This window comes from Phoxinus phoxinus, assembly GCF_949152265.1.
Source record: "Phoxinus phoxinus genome assembly, chromosome: 18".
Taxonomy (NCBI): Eukaryota; Metazoa; Chordata; class Actinopteri; order Cypriniformes; family Leuciscidae; genus Phoxinus; species Phoxinus phoxinus.
This window is the reverse complement of record NC_136893.1, coordinates 26,186,490-26,207,902: the sequence shown is the minus strand read 5'-3', so window position 1 is coordinate 26,207,902 and position 21,413 is coordinate 26,186,490. Positions and strand designations below refer to the sequence as shown.

The following is a 21,413-nucleotide window of genomic DNA, read 5'->3' as shown; positions in this document are numbered from 1 at the left end:
CTTTTCTAAAGAAACAAATATATTTTTCTTTCTTTTTAAATAAAAAGAACTATCTAAAACTATAAATATGTACAAATAATAGAGGGAAAAGTCTTTTTTTCTGCAGGGCATTATTTTCTTAATGCAAAATGTATTCAAAATATTTTTCTGTTTGATTTTGGGAGTCAAATGTGACCTGGACATGATGTCCTGAGATTTATCCCTAATCTAGTCTGACAGATTTTTTTTTTTTTTTTTAAACGTCCAGGTACACAGACAATAAGCTTTAATTCTTCCAAGTCCTCACACACACACACACACACACACACACACACACACACACACACACACACACACACACACACACACACACACACCATCTGTTGTCCAATTATTAAACATAGAAGCTCCTAGAGACAATATGTTTCACAGAGCTCTCATCGTCCTTCCACGGTCAATCAAACTATTGTTTCGTTTCATCTGCTTTGTGATTACATACAATAACATCACAAGACAAACCAATACTGGAAGTGGTCCGGTATCTCTGCCAAGTGTTTAATATTTCAACAGCGGTGTGTTGTTTTGAGCGCTTCAGCTAGTGTCAGCACATTCCCTGATGCTGGCAAACACCCGTGACGACCCATTAACTGAGCCATTGTTTACTGAGCCAACGGCGGCATGCTAGAAAAGCTAAAGCACAGGTAATGCACAGGTAGCTTAGCTACAACACAACTACTAAAACCTTTAGATCATAATTTGGTGGTTTCCTACTGTTAACCCCGCAATTCCCATATTAAAGTCAACATGAAATGGCATTTGAAAGCTGTAATTCTTCCATAAAGAGATTTTCCTGACTGAGGATATTCCAGAGCATCTCAGTGAATCCAAATAATAATATTTCTATATCATATTGTTATTTGCTTTTATTCTTTATTTAAAATTCTCGGTTTTTTAAAGAATATTGCAGTCTTTATTATAAATTATCTATCCATGCACATAATTATTTTTTTAAACTCATATGCCCTGTAAACTTTAATCAAAGTAACTTCCCCTCCCTCTATCAGCTCATCTCTTCTCTGATGATGTTTACTGGGGGCGGGACTTAAACCTGTCAATCACATGATATCCACCAATAGCAAACCACAAGCATCCAATCAATTCCCCCGTGGACAAAATCAAGCCCCGCCCTACATTTGTTCTTGCCACAATAGGGAAGAAAGGGGTCATGACATGAGAAATCAAATTTGCCTTGATCTTTCGATATATTAGAGGTCTTTTACCGTTAGAACATCCTGTAAGTTTCGCCGTTTAAAACGGCCTTCTTGATATTACGGGATCTGTGACGTCACATGGGCAAATATATTTGAACCTGTTGCCAGCTGTATTGAATCTGACAGCAGCTGCATCACAAAACGCAAGTAAACGATTTCATAATGCTTTGTAAACGACGTTTTGATAAGGATAATGTTTTCAAAAACACTTAATCATGTGGAATAGTGAGTAGACGTTGATACTGTTTCCTAGGCGATGACGTTAGCCAATCATAACAGTGGCCGTTTACTGACAAGCCTTAAAGGAGCAACGCCTTAAAAACTGATAATTTCAGAGTGAGGGTTGAAATTAATCCTTTTTTTCTCACATATATTTGTTTTTAGTGCAAACAACTTTAATAACATTAGAAGGTAATCTCAAGGAACATATTAAAATACAAATATCCATGTCATGACCCCTTTAAAAGAGGACCTGTGGAAGCTGTAGAGAGCCCCATTCACTCTCCTGTCCTTTATCTGTCACACACAGGGTGGCATGAGCTAAATATAGAGCGTACGCCCTTCCCTCTCTCTCGGTCTCTGCAGTGAGTGCCGCCCATGTGTCTGGTCCATCTGCTCCGGCAGGCTGAGCGAGAAGCTCCAGTGAGAGAGGCCGAGCGACTGTAGCGCAGTGCCACACCCAGATCCACAGTACCACACACACACACACACACACACACACCGTGAGGCTGGGACTCAACACACAAACAATCATCTATTTATCATTAGCCTTTTCAGTCCTATCTGACTCTTGGTGATTCTATGGGCCATATCTCCCGCCATACGCCAGAGACCGTCTGTGGATTTGTCTGGGGTAGGTCAGCAGGTCTTTCCCCAACCCTCCCAGTTATGGCTTGGGGACTCGCACACACACACACGCACGCATTCACACCTACGGACAATTTAGCATCTCCAATTCACCTTTGGCTAAGCCCCGCCCCCCTTAGTTACTGTTGCTACGTCCGTCAACTTCATCTGGGCTCTGGTTTGGTATCAACATGGCTTATGCTGTGACGGCTCTTCCTGCTGAAATTTGATCAAACTTTTATAAAGCAGCAAATAAAGTGTCTGATAGAAGTAGGCAAAAGCTGCAGTGTGCGTTCGAAGGCTATATTCAAGACATACCGGAGAAACACAAGCAACAACAAGGCATCAAATAGAGGCAAAAGCATAACGGTCACAGTCAAACAATGAACCACCGCATATCCTAATGGAGACGGAGGCTGGGACTAACAATATCAGGAGCAACACTGTTCATGCAAAGCTGGGTAACGTTAGGTCTCTGTTCACTTTTATAATCATTACAAAGCAAACGGACTACGCAAGTATAAAGTTGTATTTATTAGCAGCGTGTGCTAGCGTATCAACAATTTTGAGCACAAAAATATTTGCATTTATATACGCATTTATATACTGCATATATATTTTTATATAATTTATAGTATATATAAATGGAACTATTATATATATAAATAAAAAAAAATTCTTAAATATAAACATGCATGTGTGTGTATTTATATATACAAAATAATTATACACAATACACACACATATATTATGTAAAAACAACCTTTTATTTTGGATGCAATTAATCACGATTAATCGTTTACAGCCCTACTCCGAATCTTAAAAGTATATATATATATATATATATATATATACTGTATATATATATATATATATATATTTAAAACTGTGCTTACAGATATTATAATTTTAATGAAGGCAACTTAAGTGTACTTAACTAGAGCACACTCTCATGACTTTCACAAAACAGAACTCAATTAAAAGACCGAACTTAAACATGGGAACAAATTAATAGACCTGGCCACAATATAATTTTTCTTCCACGTCATGTGCAAGAAATAGAAGTAATTATGAAATTGCATATAAAAATGTCCTAGTAAAGAGTGTTTTTGACCCACTTAAGTTCAGATAATTGCATTCAATATACATTTAAACTATATTACATTTGAATTTCATTGCAAGTCAAATTTAAGTGTCAGAAGACATTAAAACATGTTTTATGTATATTCTTTTAAAGTATATTATTTTCATAACAAGAAGGCTACTCTTTAAAAGTGTATTGTTTTTCACAAGGGAAGTTGCTCTTGATGAAATATAATAATGATCCTTTTTTTTTAGTAACATGAACGGTTGAATATTGCAAAATATGAACTTTTACCATGCTACCTTCAAATAGCTTATTTATTATCAGAATGATTTATTAATAAAAAAAAAAAACTGTTGCAAGACACTGTCAAAAAAGTACATTATTATCCTAATTTAAAGTCCCTGTAAAGGTAATTCTAAAAAAAAAATTCTAAACACATTATACATGTTAGAAATGTATTGCTAAAATATATTACAAAGACTGTGAACTGCGAAGTACTGAATTGTGGAGTTAGACCGTTAAACAGTTTTTCACCATTGCTATTTTCCGGATTTTTTGGGCGGGGCTAAAACGGGGGCTCGATGACGCACTGGAGCCCCTGAGCTGCTGGACACGCCCCTACTTGATGACGCACTGGAGCCCCTGATGCTGGCCGCGGCGCATTTTACACGGGATAGTTTTATAAACTTTCGTCAGAGACAACTGGGATGCTCTGATTATCCGCTGTTACTGGTGAATGTGGCCGAACCGACTATCTCCCGCCTCGGCCTTCATCCTCCCGTCGCACCGACAACTGTGCCATCATCGGCAGTGCGTGCCCACCAATGAGGGTAGGCTGCCTTGTGTGCTTATGTTATAATTATAAACCTAATAAGCTGCTAGGAGCATTCATTCCGGCTGTAGCGGTGACAGTTGAGTGTGGCGACAGCAGCTTCCCCGCGAGTGGGCGTGGTTTCAGCGCAGCCGGCGGACACGCCCCCAGCGTTTGAGAGCAGAGACCATTGCTCATTTTTTCAAGATTTTGATAGCTTATTTTATGTTCTTGCCGGCTTTTTTTATCATTCAAATTTGGCTGGGTGGCTAATAACAAATTTTTCTGTGATATGACAAACTCAGAACACATACTTAATTTTGACTTTACAGGGACTTTAACTGTTGTGTGTCCATAGGTGTGCGTTTACGGCTATTTTACAACCCCTTTGAGCATCATCTAATCAGATTTAAGAGCCCAAATTATCCATTTTATAAGCTCACTTTTTGATATTAAAGGATTAGTTCACTTTCAAAAAAAAAAAAATCATGATAACTTACTCACCCCCGTGTCATCCAAGATATCCATGTCTTTCTTTCTTCAGTCGAAAAGAAATTAAGGTTTTTGAGGAAAACATTCCAGGATTTTTCTCCATATAATGGACTTCAATGGCAACCAAATATTCCAATGTTCAAAGAAGGTTCAAATGTCCGTGTCAGTGCAGCTTCAAAGTCTGCTTAATGACTTAATAACATCTCATTTTCTCCTCCAACTTCAAAATCGTCCGACATCTTTGTTTTAATTTATTTTTTGTATTTTTTTCGTGACTTTTCCAACGTGATGACGTACATCTCAGAGATGGTACAAGACGGGGATTTGTGGTTAAGAAGTATATATATATATTAGAAAATGACCGACCGATTTCTCGACTGGGATCGTGTCGAGACTTTGAAGCTGCATTGAGACGGACATTTGAACCTTTTTTGAACATTGGGATAGATGGTTGCCATTGAAGTCCATTCTGTGTAGAAAAAGCCTGGAATGTTTTCCTCAAAAACCTTAATTTCTTTTCGACTGAAGAAAGAAAGACATGGATATCTTGGATGACACGGGGGTGAGTAAATTATCAGCAAAATTGTTTTTGAAAGTGAACTAATGCTTTAAGAAACATTTATCTGTAGATCCAAAAGTGTCTAGAATCACAAGGCTCAATGCAACCCTCTCAATTATATGAATCAATCAAAAGTAAATCAGTACAAAACGCTGGTTCTTCTAAGTTAGTGATGAAGACAGACCTTATAACATGTGAACCTCTACTTCCTCAATGTACAAGTAGTCTGTTTTCCAAAGCCTTATAAGACTCCCATGACACCAGCACCATGATCAGGAAATATGTCTTACCCTTCAGAGGGTCCTGCTCCGCCCTCATGATGTCGATCAGGGAGCTCTCCAACGAATGCATGTTCAAGCTGTCATACATCCTGGACCGATCCTGAGGAACAGAGTTGAGGGATGTGTCAATAATACAGAGGGAAGCAGGTAGTTTTGTGGGATTATGGGATTGCATGCACACAGTCAGGAGCAAACAGGCTCCCTCGAACGCAGGGAATGGCATTCTTTCCGAGCTGATCACTCTAAGCAGGAATAGAGCATGTTTGTGTAGGCCAAGCTCGTCACCCCTGAATCCCAGGAATACTGCGGCAGACCGGATTCTGGGACACAGAATTCCGACCCTCTGGAATGTTGTTTGTAGAGCTGTCACGAGTGGAGTTAACCAGGCAGGGTTGTTAGCTTTAGTGTATTTCGGACTGAAAGTTCAGCCAAACGGGTCTCGATGCGTGGCTGTTTCAAGGCAGAATGCGTGCGTCGCTTGTTTTTGATATTCGGCTGCTTTACGAGAATATCCTTCTTCCCTTCTGTAGGGGCATCCCATCTCCCTATCACAACACCTGCCTAACAACATGCCACGGATATCTGTGCCATTACCGCAATGAGACCAAGAAGGAATGTGAACATAAACACAGTTATATCCGCCACTAGACCTGTGCGTTCACACACTGCAGGAAACACATTGACACAAACACAGCACACATACAGGACCAAGTCCAGGGGACCCTCAATATCACCACCCTTGTGGAAAAGAAGCGCACTTAGTTGTGGTGAATATGCACTTGAATGTATATTTTTGTAAAGCTTAAATATAATAAAAGTCCACTTAAGTGCACTTAAAGAGAGTACACTTTCATATAGGGACGCGCGATATATGGTCACCATATCGGTATCGGCGATATATGTTCATTTTTAATGTTATCATTATCGGCCTGATAAGAAAATTTGGCTGATATATTAACGCCGATAAATGATGGATTATTTCTGAGACACTTCAGATGCACACTGTTCAACATGATGGTTTTGAATGGTTTGAAATATGATTGGAATCACTTAAAAAAAAAGAAACATCAAAAAAATAAGTGCAACACCAGTCTGTCATATAGGCTACATAAAATAATTATGAGAACATCATTATAGTTGTGTGCTTGGGACATGTGTTTCGATGGTGAAACTTTAGTTCAGGCTTCATCAACTTGAGTTGTTGTAGTTTCTAGTTGTACATTATGGTGCAGTATGAAGTGTTTTAGTATGTGGTCCATCATGGTGAATCTTCAGCAAACACACATACACCCATTAACCAACAGCAGCTGCTGTGCGGCAGGATAATACCAGATTACTGCCGCCCGCATCACTTCCTGTCACACACTTTCAGCACAGCTTTACAGTTATTCTAATGGAAAATATATATAAAACAATCTGTGTTGTGTTTTTTATGCCATATTGCACTAATTCGTTTCGTGGTTTAAGTTAAACCGTGGACACATTGTACAGATTTTTTGTATGTTTAAGTTAAATTCTGGTCATATTGTACTAATTCGTTTTGTTGTTTATGTTAATTCGTGGCCATATCGTATTAATTTTTTCCGTTGTTTAATTTACTTTGTGGTCACATCGTACTAATTTGTTTAGTTGTTTAAAGGTCCCATGACATGGGGTTAATATATTATTTTATAATGTTTCCTGGGTTGCCCTTATAATGTTAGTATGTTTTTTAGATAAAAAATAGTCATAATTTAGAAACAAAAGGCATTTTTCCTAGCCCAGTTTTAGCCTCTGATTTGAACGCTCTGTTTGAAGGGGCGTGTCTGTGTGAGACTTCGGTGTAACCGGCCACTGCTGTGATTGGCTGACATGCTTGCATATGAAATAGCTACTTATTACATGTGAAACTCTCTCGAATACTTTTACTACAGTTATTATACGTTTTTACTATTACAGCTATCGAGATTAACAAATCGTCAGAAGTTTTTAAAGTATTTAGATCTATACACAGGTTTCTTGTATACAAACAATACCGGATGCGCGCGCATCCAAGAGGCAAGACCGCTATATGTTATGCCGAGTTCTGTAAAAGAACATTGTAATTAACGTAGATTTCGCATTGTTTGTAAATTCTTGTTGACTCAATAACAAACTGCAATTTCAGAGTTGAATCTGTTTGCTTGTGTTTTATTTGCATATTAATATAACATTAGCCTATGTAAAACGTTAGTTAGTTGACTAGTATGGAATTGTCCAACTAAGTTTGCGAATCATAAAAACATGACATACCCTATGCATTTAGGTTTGTTTACAGCACAACAGCTCCGCGTCATCTCTGCTTCTGCTAGATATAGCCCAGGGGGGCAGTGTTCCAAAAGATATTGAAGCCGACCTGGGCGCCGCCATTGGCTAGCGGACCCCCACCTGCTGTTAGCATTCCATTGACTCCCATTCATTTTGGCGTCACTTTGACAGCGAATAACTTTACATCTGAGGCGTTTAAAGACACCGTTTGTCCATTGTTTATTTCTAAAGAAACACGAAAATGTATAAAAGGCTCCATTACCTTGTATCTTACGTTATGGCCCCGTAGAAGCAGTTTTTGTAAAAACAGGCTAACGATTGCGTCATACCTGCGCGACTCTGTCGCACAAGTCGAAAAATTACCGTATGGACAGGCAGAGAAGCTCGCAAGCAATCGGGAGGACGTGGAGGCATAAAGTCAAGGGAGAAGCCCATAGAGAGTGATAAAGTTGCTCCCGTTGCTAGCTCATGGACAGCAAATACCCACGCTCTCTGTCTCTGCGAGATTCGGAAGGGAATGATTCAGATTTCTCTCGGCACAGCTACTAGAAGACCTACAGGTTGCTCACGTCACATCTACGTCGTCAAGCTCAGTTTGAGCCTGCGCAGTTCGCCTTGCGATCAGGAAGTAAGTGCTTCTAATTGACTTCACTGCTCTCCGTTGAAACCTATGGGGTCGCTGTGTCCAGTAAAGACTGTTGCTTTCTGCCTCTTAGATGCGCGCGCATCTATGTGATGACGTTGCACAGAAACCCGTGTATTCCCATCACATAAAATGTTGCCGTGATGAGCATTGCGCAAGCAGATGACAGTCTGTTGTTGATCGCGAGAATGAAGATCTTATCATTGCAACGCAGTTTCTGCACTCGCTTTCACCAATGCAAACACGAGGATGTAAATACAGTAAGAGCGATCATGTGCAGTGTAACGTGCGTCATTGATTTCATAACGAGTTTGGCAAGTGTCCAGATAAACTTGATCGCGCTGTGTCCATGAGAAAATGAGCTAGGAAGTAGAAACGCGTGCGCGCGACTCCTACAAAGATTGTTCTTTGATCGCTTTCTGTATATAATTTATTCACAATTTAAATACGATTATTTTCATCCTACTAAAAGAAACGATGTGAAGTTTATATTTTAGTCACTGGCTTGACTTACTTAGGCATAAACAGCTGTATTGAACGATTTGAGAGAAAGATTACCTGTCTGAACTTGAACAATTACACATCAGAAAGTGTTGCTTGGCTCGATCGATTTATTTTCAGACGTTCGTCGAAGCCACCTCTATGACCCAAGTTGAGGAAACAGTCGTCGGTGAAATGTTTGCCGCAGACATGCAAAACTTTGGGGAGTTGTGTCGGCGCATTTCCAGAGAAAATGAAATGAATCCACTGGTTCCTCTGGGGCTTGGATGAAGGAACTAAAAAAAGGCTTCGGTGTTCATTTGTACATCCAATTATTGAGCAATTATTATGCTTCACTCGCTCAAAAGCCATGATATCTCCCGTGGACAAACTAAAATCGCGCGCACGCGTTCCTACTTCCTAGCTAATTTTCTCATGGACGGGAAATATTCTCTGGGCGGGCAAAGCAGAGAAAGGGGAGGTAACATTTCCTCCGTATGACGTCATACGGAGGAGATTCAAGATCAGCCCGATTGAGCTTCCACTTTCTCAAAGGCAGAGAAAGATAGCAAAAGCTCGATTTACACCGATTGAAATTTCTAGAAATTTGGGGACCATATAAAGGCTAGGGGAACTCATTTTAATGTTAAAAAACCTCAAAAAGTGAAAATTTCATGTCATGGGACCTTTAAGTTAAACCGTGGCCACATTTTACTACCGGTAATTAGTTTCGGTGTTTAATTTAATTCATGGTCATATTGTACTAAATCGTTTTGTTGTTTATTTAATTAGTGTCCACATTGTTCTACTCTGTGGCCCGAATTGAACCGATTGAACTAAATTTAACTGACTGAACTTAAAATGAGGGAACAAATTAATAAAGCTGGTCACAATATCTATTTCTGTCAGGACCACTATCGCCAAATACGATTGACAGTTAGCATATAGTTTGGATTGGCGGTATGGTCCCGTTCTGGGCGAACTCTCTGCGCATCCATGTATGCAAATATATTTAATAAAAAAAAATTAAAAGTACAACATAATTCGAGAATTCTGATTCAAGGGGAATCAGAAGGCCAAATCCTGACTGAAGACAGGTGGAGCTGGGGAGGGAGGAGGGTAATTCGCTCCTTAGAAACGCTACAGCTGCTGATAATACTGAAGGAGCTTACATATGTATACGGTGATTGGTCGTATTCCTATAGGTAGATGTGGACAGTCAGCTGATGCGAGCTTGACTAACGTGACCTGCCAGAACTGATTTTTTCTTCCACATGTTATGTATGAGGCTCCATAGTAAATATGTAAAGATACCCTGACTGACACATACATGTATGATGGACATTGTTTGGAAAGCACACAGGGGAGCCAGTGTTGACGGCGTCAAGCGCAGATGCTTCCAGTTGGATATGTCACGGCCATCTGCCTCCCACAGGTAGAGCAGGTTTTGAAAGCAAGCTCTTGTATCAGTCCTGTGCTGTTTTCTGTCTCCGGTCCTATTCCCAGGCCCTCACGCCGGAGCTTACAGACAGCCCGAGGCTGGAAGGTGCTAAATATAGTTTTAGCAACATTGCCAGAAATAGTGTCTGAAAAGCAGCTCAGTTCTTCAGTGAAGAACACGAGGCCTGAAGACTCATGGTGATCTGAGGCTTGGGTTATTATGCTACCATTCAATATCATTCACATTCAAAATGTTTACGAAAAAATATGTATTTTTATAACCTCTTTTTCCTGCCTACAACAGCTACCGTTGTAGTCGAGACCAGATAATTCGAGTCTGATTGAAGACTGAGACCACGTTCTCAATTTATGACAAGACCAACACCATGAAATATGAAGACTGATGCAGCGTTCACACCATGACATAATTACAAGATGACGTGACGTGTAGAATTACAACACGTGGCATTCTATTCCGAACATTCCTCGGAATTATGCATCTCTATGGCAACACTATCAATGGCAAAATGAATCTGCAACTGTCAGGTGGTACAAGTCGGATCTCTCAGAAAATTCCAAGTTCTACGAGGACAAGAACGCTTTTTATCAATTATGGTAATTGCGTCATGACGTAAGCGCACCTCGAGTCCGAGACCATATTACATGTGGATTCAGACTCGACCCTGTCTTGATTCAAACACATTTCGACTACGACACTAACATTCGAATTTAAACAGTTGAAGTTAAAAGTTAAAGCTACAATATGTAAATAATTTCGCCGCTAGTAAGCTAACCTCTTACAATAACAAAGGCGTACGTTGATGACGCAAAATTCCGGCAGAATTATGGAACTTGCTATAGATCAACATTATAATAACATACAGATCATATTCTAACATTTCATCATGTTGAACATTGATTAGTTTTATGTTACATTTGCTCACCTGTCTAATAAAGTACATGCCCTGTCAAGTCGTGACTCGTGAAGCTCTGTCAAGTCGAAGTTTGTCACGGACGTGGAGCTCTCGGCATCTCGAAAACGCCACGCTGATATTGATCCTCGTTTTAGTTTTCCTTTTCCCCCCCAAGTCTGCTAGCCATGGTCCATAATGTTTAAACGAAACAACAACAACGTGAGCTAGACGCAAAGCTGTTGTTCACGTCTGTCGCCATGGTTACTATGGCAGCACGAGCGTAAACCAGGGATAGCGCGGATATTACGTCATTGACAGGCGACAAATGAACAGGAATTCAGCCATTATTTAAAATGGGAATTTCTCTGAAATTAAAAATCTTTGGGAACTTTTGAGATATTGTAAGTACACAACTGCAGGAAATGTATCACACTGTGCAAGTGATTTTGGGATATTTTAGAACAAAATTCGTACATATTGTACCTTTAATCTTGGGAAATCTAATGAAAAAGCCGCATTTTATCTCTGTCCTCTCCCTCCGTCTCTATCTTTTTTGTTTCTCTTTTCAGCACATGATGCTTTTGATCTCTGGAACGCAGAGCAAACATGCAGAAGGAAGGAGAGACGAGAGAGGAGAGGAGAGGCTCGTGGAATGCGAGGAATCCCAAACGGCACCGTGTTTATGGAAATGAACAATACCGTAGATACTACTAGAGTCGGACCTGTTTCCTGCGAGAGGAGGAAAGAAAGTGATGAAGGCCAGACCACACTCATCTCAGGTTCCTCATTCACTTCTGTTAGGCGGAATTAGCTGTGACGCGCCAAACACTGATCTGGTCCGAAATAAAGTACAAACTAACAATGAGTTATTCTGTGCCAGACCATAACAACAGGTCTTAATGACAGAACGGCATGTTAAATATGTCAAACCTAAACTGGTTTAATTCAATAGCACATCTATAGCCATTAATTTAGCACACAGGGCCTGAATGAGATAAGCCAACTGTAGAGACTGAGGATGGCAAAAATACCAGTAGTCATCATGTGACACTAAGTCGAAACTAAAATAAAAAGTAACAATAGCAGTTTGTATCAGCAGAGGTTTAAACATGGGGTGTATCCACACACACTTCAGAGATTCACATGTAAATGACCTGCTGTTTCAGCTCATCGTCAAAACAATGGGGAAACACGACAAAAATGTGTTACTCGCGCCTTTAGCCTCTCACACACTCACAGTTTTAGCTTGAAAGTGAGAAACTTTCAGACTCCCACTAAAATTTGCATTTAGCATTAAGCAGGGCTGGACAATATATTGAATATTTACTATATGTTTCTTATAATTTTTTTGGTATTATAAAACATGAATATTACAAAATCACAAGCTTTTTGCGACTTAAGTGTGGGAGCATTAAAGTGTTTTAGCATCAGCTAAATATATCATATTTATATAATATTTTATATAATTTTATATAAATTTAAAGATATACACCTTTAGAAAGTCAACCTCATTAATAAAGGTCAATGGTCATAGGAACATGTGATTGCACTTGAGATTCATGAGATTCATGAACATTTCTTATTCCCATGTGTCCCATCTAACAGCAAACTGGAGATCAAATAGGTTGAATTCATTTTTCCAAAAAGCACACCGACGCAGATTTCCAGAACTGAGTTCAGACCGCCACACAATAATGAAGGGAGAGGACAGGTTCCTTCAGGATCAAACCGGCAAAATGAGTCCTCACCGTGAGTCATCAATGATCCTGTAGGAGGTCTTTGAACGTCCTATTGAACTCAACAGCCACACACAGGGCGTACCGGGCGTACACACAGACTTCGTCTGATGCTAATGTATATTGAGCAACAATTAAAAAATAACTGGCTCCCATCCCGGCCTGAGAACCTGAACATGGCCAGCTCTCACACACACACACACACACACACACACACACACACACCACACACACACACACACACACACACATACACACATACCTGCGGCGGCAGCAGCGTGTTGCTGTTGTTGTCGGTACGGAACATGTTTTCCTCAATCCAGGATTTAGGTCCCATGGAGCCGGCGGAGCGGGGGAACTTCGGTGGAGCGATGACGTTACTGGAGAAGGGTTTCTTCATGGGAGAGATGTGGTTGACGGAGCCGGGCACACCCATGCCGCCTCCACGCCGATGGTCTCGGCCCCAGGACATCCCGCCCGAGTTCCAGCCGCTGCCCTGGTGGGAGCCCCACGGGGACTGCTTCATCATGGGCTGCAGACACACAGGAAGAGTAGTTAGGGACGAGACGCAAGTATACTTGAACGCAAAGGTCCATTTGAAGTCCATTTTAAAGCAATCAGTTCACCCGGCGGCCATCTTGGGGACGCATCGCATCTATTGTTAGTCACGCAAGTACAGCTCCTCTCTAATTGAATAGGGATATATCTAAATTTTACAAAATGACTCACATTTCTATAACATATTTTAAATCCGCAATACATTCTGATATGAATTGTATTTGTAAATGTTGGTTATTATCCTCAGAAAGCACGGAGAACTGTATATTTGAGGACGGAATAGCCAGTGAGCATGTGGCATTAGTGGTATTAGAGGAAGGAGACATTCTCAATCTAAAATAAAATAAAATAAAAGGACAAACATATGGGTATCCTTGTAAAAAGAAGTGTGCTTAATTGTATTGAATGTGCACTAGTAGTGTACTTGCAGATAATGCAATATTAATGAAGAGAGCACACTTTCACGACACTGAATTACACTTTTGAAAAGTGCCTTTTGCTGTGCTTTAAAGTTCACTTATTTTGATGTGTTGAGTAACATACTAAAGCACATGTAAAGTACTTGACTATAGTTTTAGTGTTATTTGATATTACATTTAAAGTTAATATATTTTAAATGTACTTAAACTGCATACTAATGTGTAATTACAACTATATTTCAATGCATGACATAGAAAATACATATTTTAGTTTACCATAAATGCTTATTAGTAAATTCCCCAGTACACTCAAACCATATTTCAAACATGAAATAATTACGAAATTACATTAAATAATTACATTACATTAAGTCACGTCCTTCTTGAGAGGTTAAAAAAGCACTAAGCTCAAATAGTTGCATTTAGTATGAATTTAATAATAGGCTACATTTTAAGTTTTTGCAATTATTATGCAAATACATGTCCGAAAACATTACATTCACTTCACAGTTAAGTATATTATTTTTAAGTATATTATTTGCGCTCTTATTTAAGTACTCCTTTAAAACTATGCTAAAGTATGCTTTTTCTCAAGGGATACGCCTGCGAGTACAAGATGATGTAAACGATACTTTTGTTTTGTTTTCCAAAAAGAGAAAGCCTGGACATTTTTTATTGTATATATTTGTTCAAGTTTTAACTGCATCGAGGAGAAGCACGAGCACAGATGACCTCAAAGCCAACAGAAATAGAGTGAAAGCTACACATTTAACGCGTGTGTGGGAATCTGAATGAGAGTGACTGGTGTAATCGCCCGTGAGTGTGTGCGCGCGCGCGTGTGTGTGTGTGTGTGTGTTACTTTGAGCATGGCCAGGCTTTGCCTTGCTGTACATGTAAGAAGATTTAAAGCTTTACATCTAACACTCCACATCTCGTGAAGAAAGTTTCGACAACACACGCTGTCTTTATCCTGGAATATAATGTTAAAACACACATGGATGCACTTCTTCGCAAAGCGTCCGCACCAAACAATGACAAAACGAAACAAATGTTCATTTTCAGCAGGTGTTGTCATTGCATTGTGTGCACAACTCTCCCCAAATGAGAGTCCCACCCATCTCCGTAATGTCTTTGTGTGTAATTGGGTAATGGCCTGAGTGTGCGCGTGTGTGTGTATGTGCGTGTGTGTGGGTGTGCGAGACTGCGTGCACATACAATCTGGTTGAGTGTTTAAGGGATAGTGAGAGATAATTACCGCTGATGTCGTCTAGACACTGGAGAGATGTTGAGACCTATGCAGCAAAACCCACATCCCAGAGCCTGCGTTTGCAGTTTGACGGATATATGCGACAGTAGAAATGTATTAGCCAGTAGAGATGATGCTACGTTATTTAAACATACAAAAGATCAAAGCATCAGAATGTGAAGTGTCCCAAACAAGCGAGTTATTCGGAGTTGCCAAGCAACGTTTCAAGTTGCCGCAATAATCCAGGTTGCAAGAGTTTAGGCAGATGACTTACTGACTTTCTGCCCTGTCATATTGACTTCACTGGCAGCATTTGAGCACAAAGGTACCCCGCAAAAGTTTAGAAGCATAACGATCTAATGAGCTGGAACATATCAGTATTTTAACAAGTTTTGGTGCTAATCTAACATATATTTACTACGTTTTACTACAATGACCGCCAACTACGACTCATGTTTGCTACAGACTGTGTGATTTCGGCCATCCTATAAGATCATTACAATATCACACTGTGGATCTAATAAACTTATATGTATTCGACATGTATGTAGACTGTACGATGATGACACCTTGAATCGAAGGCTACGACGCAACACGCAAGTTAGTGTAGAAGAATAAACCGTCATTAGCATGCGCTAGTGCTGAACAAATGGAGCAAGATGAATCACACTTTGGCAGTTGTGGCTTTTATGTGCAGTGAGAAAAGTGAAAGAGGAGAATGACACGGTCATGGTTTGGGAAAAGAGGCTAACTTAGGATGCTAATTTTGCAAATGGAGCTTGAGGAAAGCAGTTTTAAGTTTTAGCGCGTTGATCAATACGCCATTTCATGTTGCATTTTGATTGGCTAGTCCGCAGACGTAGGTTGTAGCAGCAAACACACTGTGAGATGATCATGATCAATTTATGACACTTGACTCTGTCATAGAACTCTATTCATATGCAATCACAGGCGAGCATTTATTGGCTGTTTAATTACGGCTTTAAATATGGCCCATCCAATCATCATTTAGAATCAGATCTATGTATTTTATAATATAAGGTTTACCGATGTGAATGTTTGATTTTGAACTCAAGTGTTACTTAATGTAATGCCATATTTATCATTCATTTATCTTATCTTTTGGTTTATGTCCATCAAGTTCTAACTAAAATGTGCAAATAATTAATATGAGATGAAGTAGGCTACCTTTTATTTTTAAGTACTTAATTGTCCAAAAAACGTGTATCACCAAATAATCCATTTGTTTTGTTTAATTCATAGCAAAACTGATGAAAGTTTTGGGGTTGGTGAGATTATTATTATTTTTATGTTTTTGAAAGAAGTATCTTATGCTCACCAAGGCTGTATTTATTTGATTAATATTATTATTATTTAAAACAACTCTTTTCTATGTGAATCTATTGTAAAATGTCATGTATTCCTGTGATCAAAGCTGGATTTTCAGCTTCATTACTCCAGTCTTCAGTCACATGATCCTTCAGAAATCAGTATAATATGAGGATTTGATGCTCAAGAAACATTTATGATTATTATCATCGTTACAAAACAGTCGTGCTGCTTCATATTTTAGTATATTTAGCGGAAACAGTGAAACAATTGTTTCAGGATTCTCTAATTTCATTTATTTGAAATAGAAATCATTTGTAAAATTATAATTGTTCACTGTCACTTCAATTGAATGCATCTTTACTGCTTTTCCCGACCGTTTCCCATGACTCATCCGGTGTTATAAGATTACGGTCATACCTCTCACACCTAATAAATACATACATGCAAAATCCCCGACTCCTGAAAAAGGGCGTCTCCAGCTTAGCTGCGATATCATGCTAAAAGACGTTTACTCTTAACAGCTGTTAGACCAGCATGACTTCAGATGTACAAATATCCCAGTGACAGATATAGGGCCACTCCTAAACCATGTGACCGTCTCTACCCCACCCCCACAAGACCAAACCCACACAGGCCTAGAATACTTCACCACCAGATACCTAGATATCAGATCTGCGGCGACGCAACTGGCTTTTGTGAAATGCAAAATGTCTCTAAAACACGGCATGTGAGTGTCTAACAGACGGTTGACTGATTCAAACCAACAACACAATAAAAGACGTATTTATTGTCTTTGTATTTTTGCGGCACTTCATCTCACATCTCATCAAGCTCAATTCAGGGTGCAAATGCACAATACTGATATAATAGAATATGTATTCGGTGCTGTTGTAGATTCAGTAGCGATGCAGTGCAGCAAACACTGTCATAAATGTGAAATATCTAATATAATATCACAGAAATGCTGAAATTTAAAGGAATAGTCACATTCCCCAAAATGGCCACCATGCCACATTAGTGAAATGCCAGTGCAGAGTGAAGCTCGGACCGCAGATTACTGTAATAACAGCTTTTTCAGACAGCGCTGCAGTTTAGCAGGGTGTTGACGTCTCGAAGCTCTCGATGGGAGACTTCACTGAGTGCCACACAGGTCAACACATCCCTGGAGAGTCACGTGAAGCCCTTCAACAATATCCCCACGACTCTGTCCCCCTCCAGAAAACACTATTTCTGCATTATGCAGAGTGCAAATGAACTACTTTTGCCAAAAAAACGTGTAGTATAAAACCAGAGCAAGCTGTTTTTTAGTATCCCACAATGCACTGAACTAGGCCTGACCTTGCGTTTCCACTGTGATTGTACCACAATTTATTTTGACATCACACCAAATTGCATTAAAAAGCACAAAATGACAGTTGTTATTTTGGGAGATTATAACTGGATGCCATCCTCAATGTTTCATACTGCAATGTAGGATACTAAACATTACTGTTGCATACTGGGATTCTGGAGCCGTATTGGATTACTTTTATGATGGATGGATGTGCGTTGTGGGCTTCAATATCTACCATTTACTCCCATGATAAAACTTGGATGAGCCAGGACATTTTAAATATATATTTTTAATAACCCATATTATGTTCGGCTCAGAGAAGTCATATACACCTAGGATGGCTTGAGGATGAGTAAATTATGGGATTTTTTGGTGAACTAACCCTTTTAATTATTATTATAATTTATTTTAAAGAAGTCTCTTCTGCTCACCATGGCTGCATTTTTTAGATAAAAAATACAGTAAAACAGTAATAGCATTACTATGTTATTATAACTTTGTAAACATACTAATACTACTTACAATACCATTTTTTAATCCAGTCCTCATTGCCGTAAGATAGTAGAATTTGTATTCAACGCACACACGTCACAATGGCTTCACTCACAGCGCTGCATTATGACGCAACAGCAGACGTTCCAAGGCCGCGATTGCGTCACAATGACAGTTTAACAGCCTTTAGAATTCTATGAATTCTAGAATTTACTACGTGTACGCGTTCTCTACGCCATATAGGCTACAGTACGTATGTAGTTGACCTGAACGGGCGATGAACCGAGGCCGGTGCGCTCACCTGGTGGTGGTGGTTGTAGTTGTTCCTCTGCTGCAGAAAGGCGCCCTGCTGCGGGGGAATCTGCGGGCTGACCGGGGACCGGCGGCTCTGCGGAGGCTGCGGGGGGACGTTGATCTGCGGGGGGAAAGGGCTGCTAAACCCCTGCACCGGGCACGGGTTGGCCGAGAAGCTCTGGAAGAAGCCGGGGTTAATGGAGGAGGGGATGCCCGGGTAGAAGTTGTCAGGCTCGGTGGTCGGGATCGGGTTTATTGCGTTCACGGAATTGGAGACGGGCGGAGGAGGGGAGCTCGTCTGAACGGACCACGGCGTCCCGAAAGCGGGCAGGGTTGGGGAAGCTGAGCCGCCGCCACCCCCGGGGTTCTGCATCTCCGGGAAAGCGGCCGCGAGCATGTTATTGCCACCGGTGCCGTTGATATGGTGCGCGCTGGGGGACTCCATCGGGATCTTCACCTTGGACGATGGCGCATCGGTGTCCAGGCCCGTGGAAGAGGAGGAGGAGGAGGAGTACGGCTGCTGCTGCGGAGGAGGATCACCCTGCTGATGTATGTTCCGGTCGTGCTGAAGGTCACCGGCTGTCTGTGCGTGACCTACAGCGGAGAAACTGGACTGAGAGGCTGTCAACCCCGCAGGCTCATCCTGCATGTTGCGCTGATGTGACGGGAAAAGAGGGGACACCAGAGGCGAGCTGCTGGCGCGCACCGGAGACGGGCTGGAGTAGGGTGTGAACGCGCCTCCGCCGAACAGTGTCGAGCTGCTGCTGCTGATGTTCGCTGTCTGCAACAAGCCGAACCCGTAATCACCCATTTAATTGCGTCAAAAACAGCGCAGCTTTCCTATTCCCAGGCCTGGTCTGGAACAATAAGAGACGCGCAGTGTCCTATAACTTCCTAATGCCTGTTTGGGAGCGAGAGAGGAGGAGCTTTCGGTCGAGTCGGTCACCTTTTTGCACACTATAAATATTGTTCGCGGATTTAATTGTCTGCGGCTTTTTTTAGCCGTTCTAGCCGTCCGTCCGTCCGACCGACCGCGCATCCCCCTCCTCGCGTTACCGGCTGATCTGCTGCTGCGGCACAGGATTAAAACTCCTGCATGCGCGTCACAGCCGCGTCACAATGCGTGCGCGACCCCGCCTCCCTCCCAGCCGCAGAGTAAAGAGAGAGCCGCAATGTGCGCGTCACTCATTCATTATTCAGGAGGTGCAGTAGAGCAGAGAGCGGTCCGCCCGGTGTCCTGAACGCCGCTGAGCTTTGACACTGACTGTCGGAAATATGGCAGCTGTTTGGCCAACTGCTCATGCGGGTGTCTTCCAGTCTTCTCTCACCTTTAGCCTTTATAATCTGCCGCCGAGGCCACTCATGCGATGCGCATGACTATAATAAACTGCTTACTGTGCTTAATGAACATTCACATATCATATTACAGGGCGGACCTTCCTGATCCTGATACAACATTTGGATAATATTAGTTTGCGCATGGTAGTAAAGCATATAGCTAGGCTACATACAGTAGTATATGCAGTGTGTTCTACAGTGTAGCATACTAGGCCTATTCAGTAGCATATTGTGTATACTAGCTCTAGTAGGCGAGTGTATTCTATATAATGTAGGCTACTATAGAATATAGATTATACATTTGATATTTAGTACATAGTCAGTAGGCTACTGTAGTGCCCTATATATTATGCAGTTATTTGTTACTTAATATATTGTGTAGTGTACGTATGTGCTATACAATCTAGATTACCCCATATTCAGTACATATTATGTAGTCTTGTATATTATATAGTACGCAGTCGTTTTTTAAGTATGTCATATATTGTGTAGTGTACAGTCTATACATTGTATAGTGTATACTACAACACCATAATGTATTCTATAGGCTTTAATGTACTATACAATATAGATTATATGATAACACTTTATTTACTGTGTCATTGTTACATGTCACATGTACTTACTGTAGTAATAACAGTAAATTATGCATAATTACATCAACTCTCAACCAAACCCTAACCCTCATCCTATAGTAAGTATGTTGTTACACAGTACTTAAATGTATAGTTACACTGTAACACGGACACCATACAATAATGTGTAACGATTATACATTTAGTATTCAGTACATACTAAGTACTGTAGTATGCTCTGTGTAGGGCTCTATATAGTATGCAGTTGTGAATTATTTAATATTTTGTGTACTATATAATGTACTAATCAATAAATTACACCATAGTAGGCTACATATATATAATGCAGAGCACTATTGTATGCATTTTTAATAGCTATTGTGTACTATATAGTATATTCTATATAATGTATTGTGTAGTATACAATCTAGATTACAGTATTCAGTACATATTAGCCTATATATATTCTAAGTGCATTACATAGTATGCAGTCGTTTATTAAGTATTTACATTGTGTAGAGTACAGTACATAGTGTATTATTCTACATATTAAATCTATAGAAGTATTCATAATAGAGTAGTGTATATTCTGAATACTATATATTCTGTGTTATTCATACTGTGGTATTTAGTATGTTACGTAGGGTAAAATACATATCTACTATATAAGTTGTAATGTTCTCTACTATATAGTATACTAATTAGTTTATATTGAAGCATTTTGTTTTTGGTTTATTCTCTAAAGAATAATAGTGTATAGAAAAGTATGTTTTCTATATAGTGTACATATACAGTCTAGATTGTACAGTATACAGTTACTGTGGTAGTGCACTATATAGTGTACAGTCTAGTTTATACTGAAGTATTGCAAAGGGTCTAAAATGTAATGAAGCACACAATGAAGTGTGTATTGTAAGTATACTCCATTTAGTGTAGCATATTATATATAGTATAAAAAAGTAGGCTAGTATAAAATCTACTGACGAATTCAATACTTTTTA

The 21,413-nt window shown here is 40.1% G+C and overlaps 1 protein-coding gene across 3 annotated transcripts in view; it reads right to left on the bottom strand.

Annotated features, from left to right (window-relative positions):
- Window positions 1-20,412, bottom strand: part of cpeb2 (cytoplasmic polyadenylation element binding protein 2) — a 35,148-nt gene extending 14,736 nt beyond the window's left edge. For all 3 annotated transcript variants that reach the window (XM_079588194.1, XM_079588195.1, XM_079588196.1), the window contains exons 1-3: window positions 18,507-20,412; window positions 13,088-13,357; window positions 5,336-5,426 (exon numbers count right to left, since the gene is read on the bottom strand). In XM_079588194.1, the coding sequence (XP_079444320.1) occupies window positions 5,336-5,426; window positions 13,088-13,357; window positions 18,507-19,310 (1,165 nt within the window). In that variant the 5' untranslated portion in view covers window positions 19,311-20,412. The remainder of the gene's footprint in view (window positions 1-5,335; window positions 5,427-13,087; window positions 13,358-18,506) is intronic.
- Window positions 20,413-21,413: the final 1,001 nt, after the last annotated feature.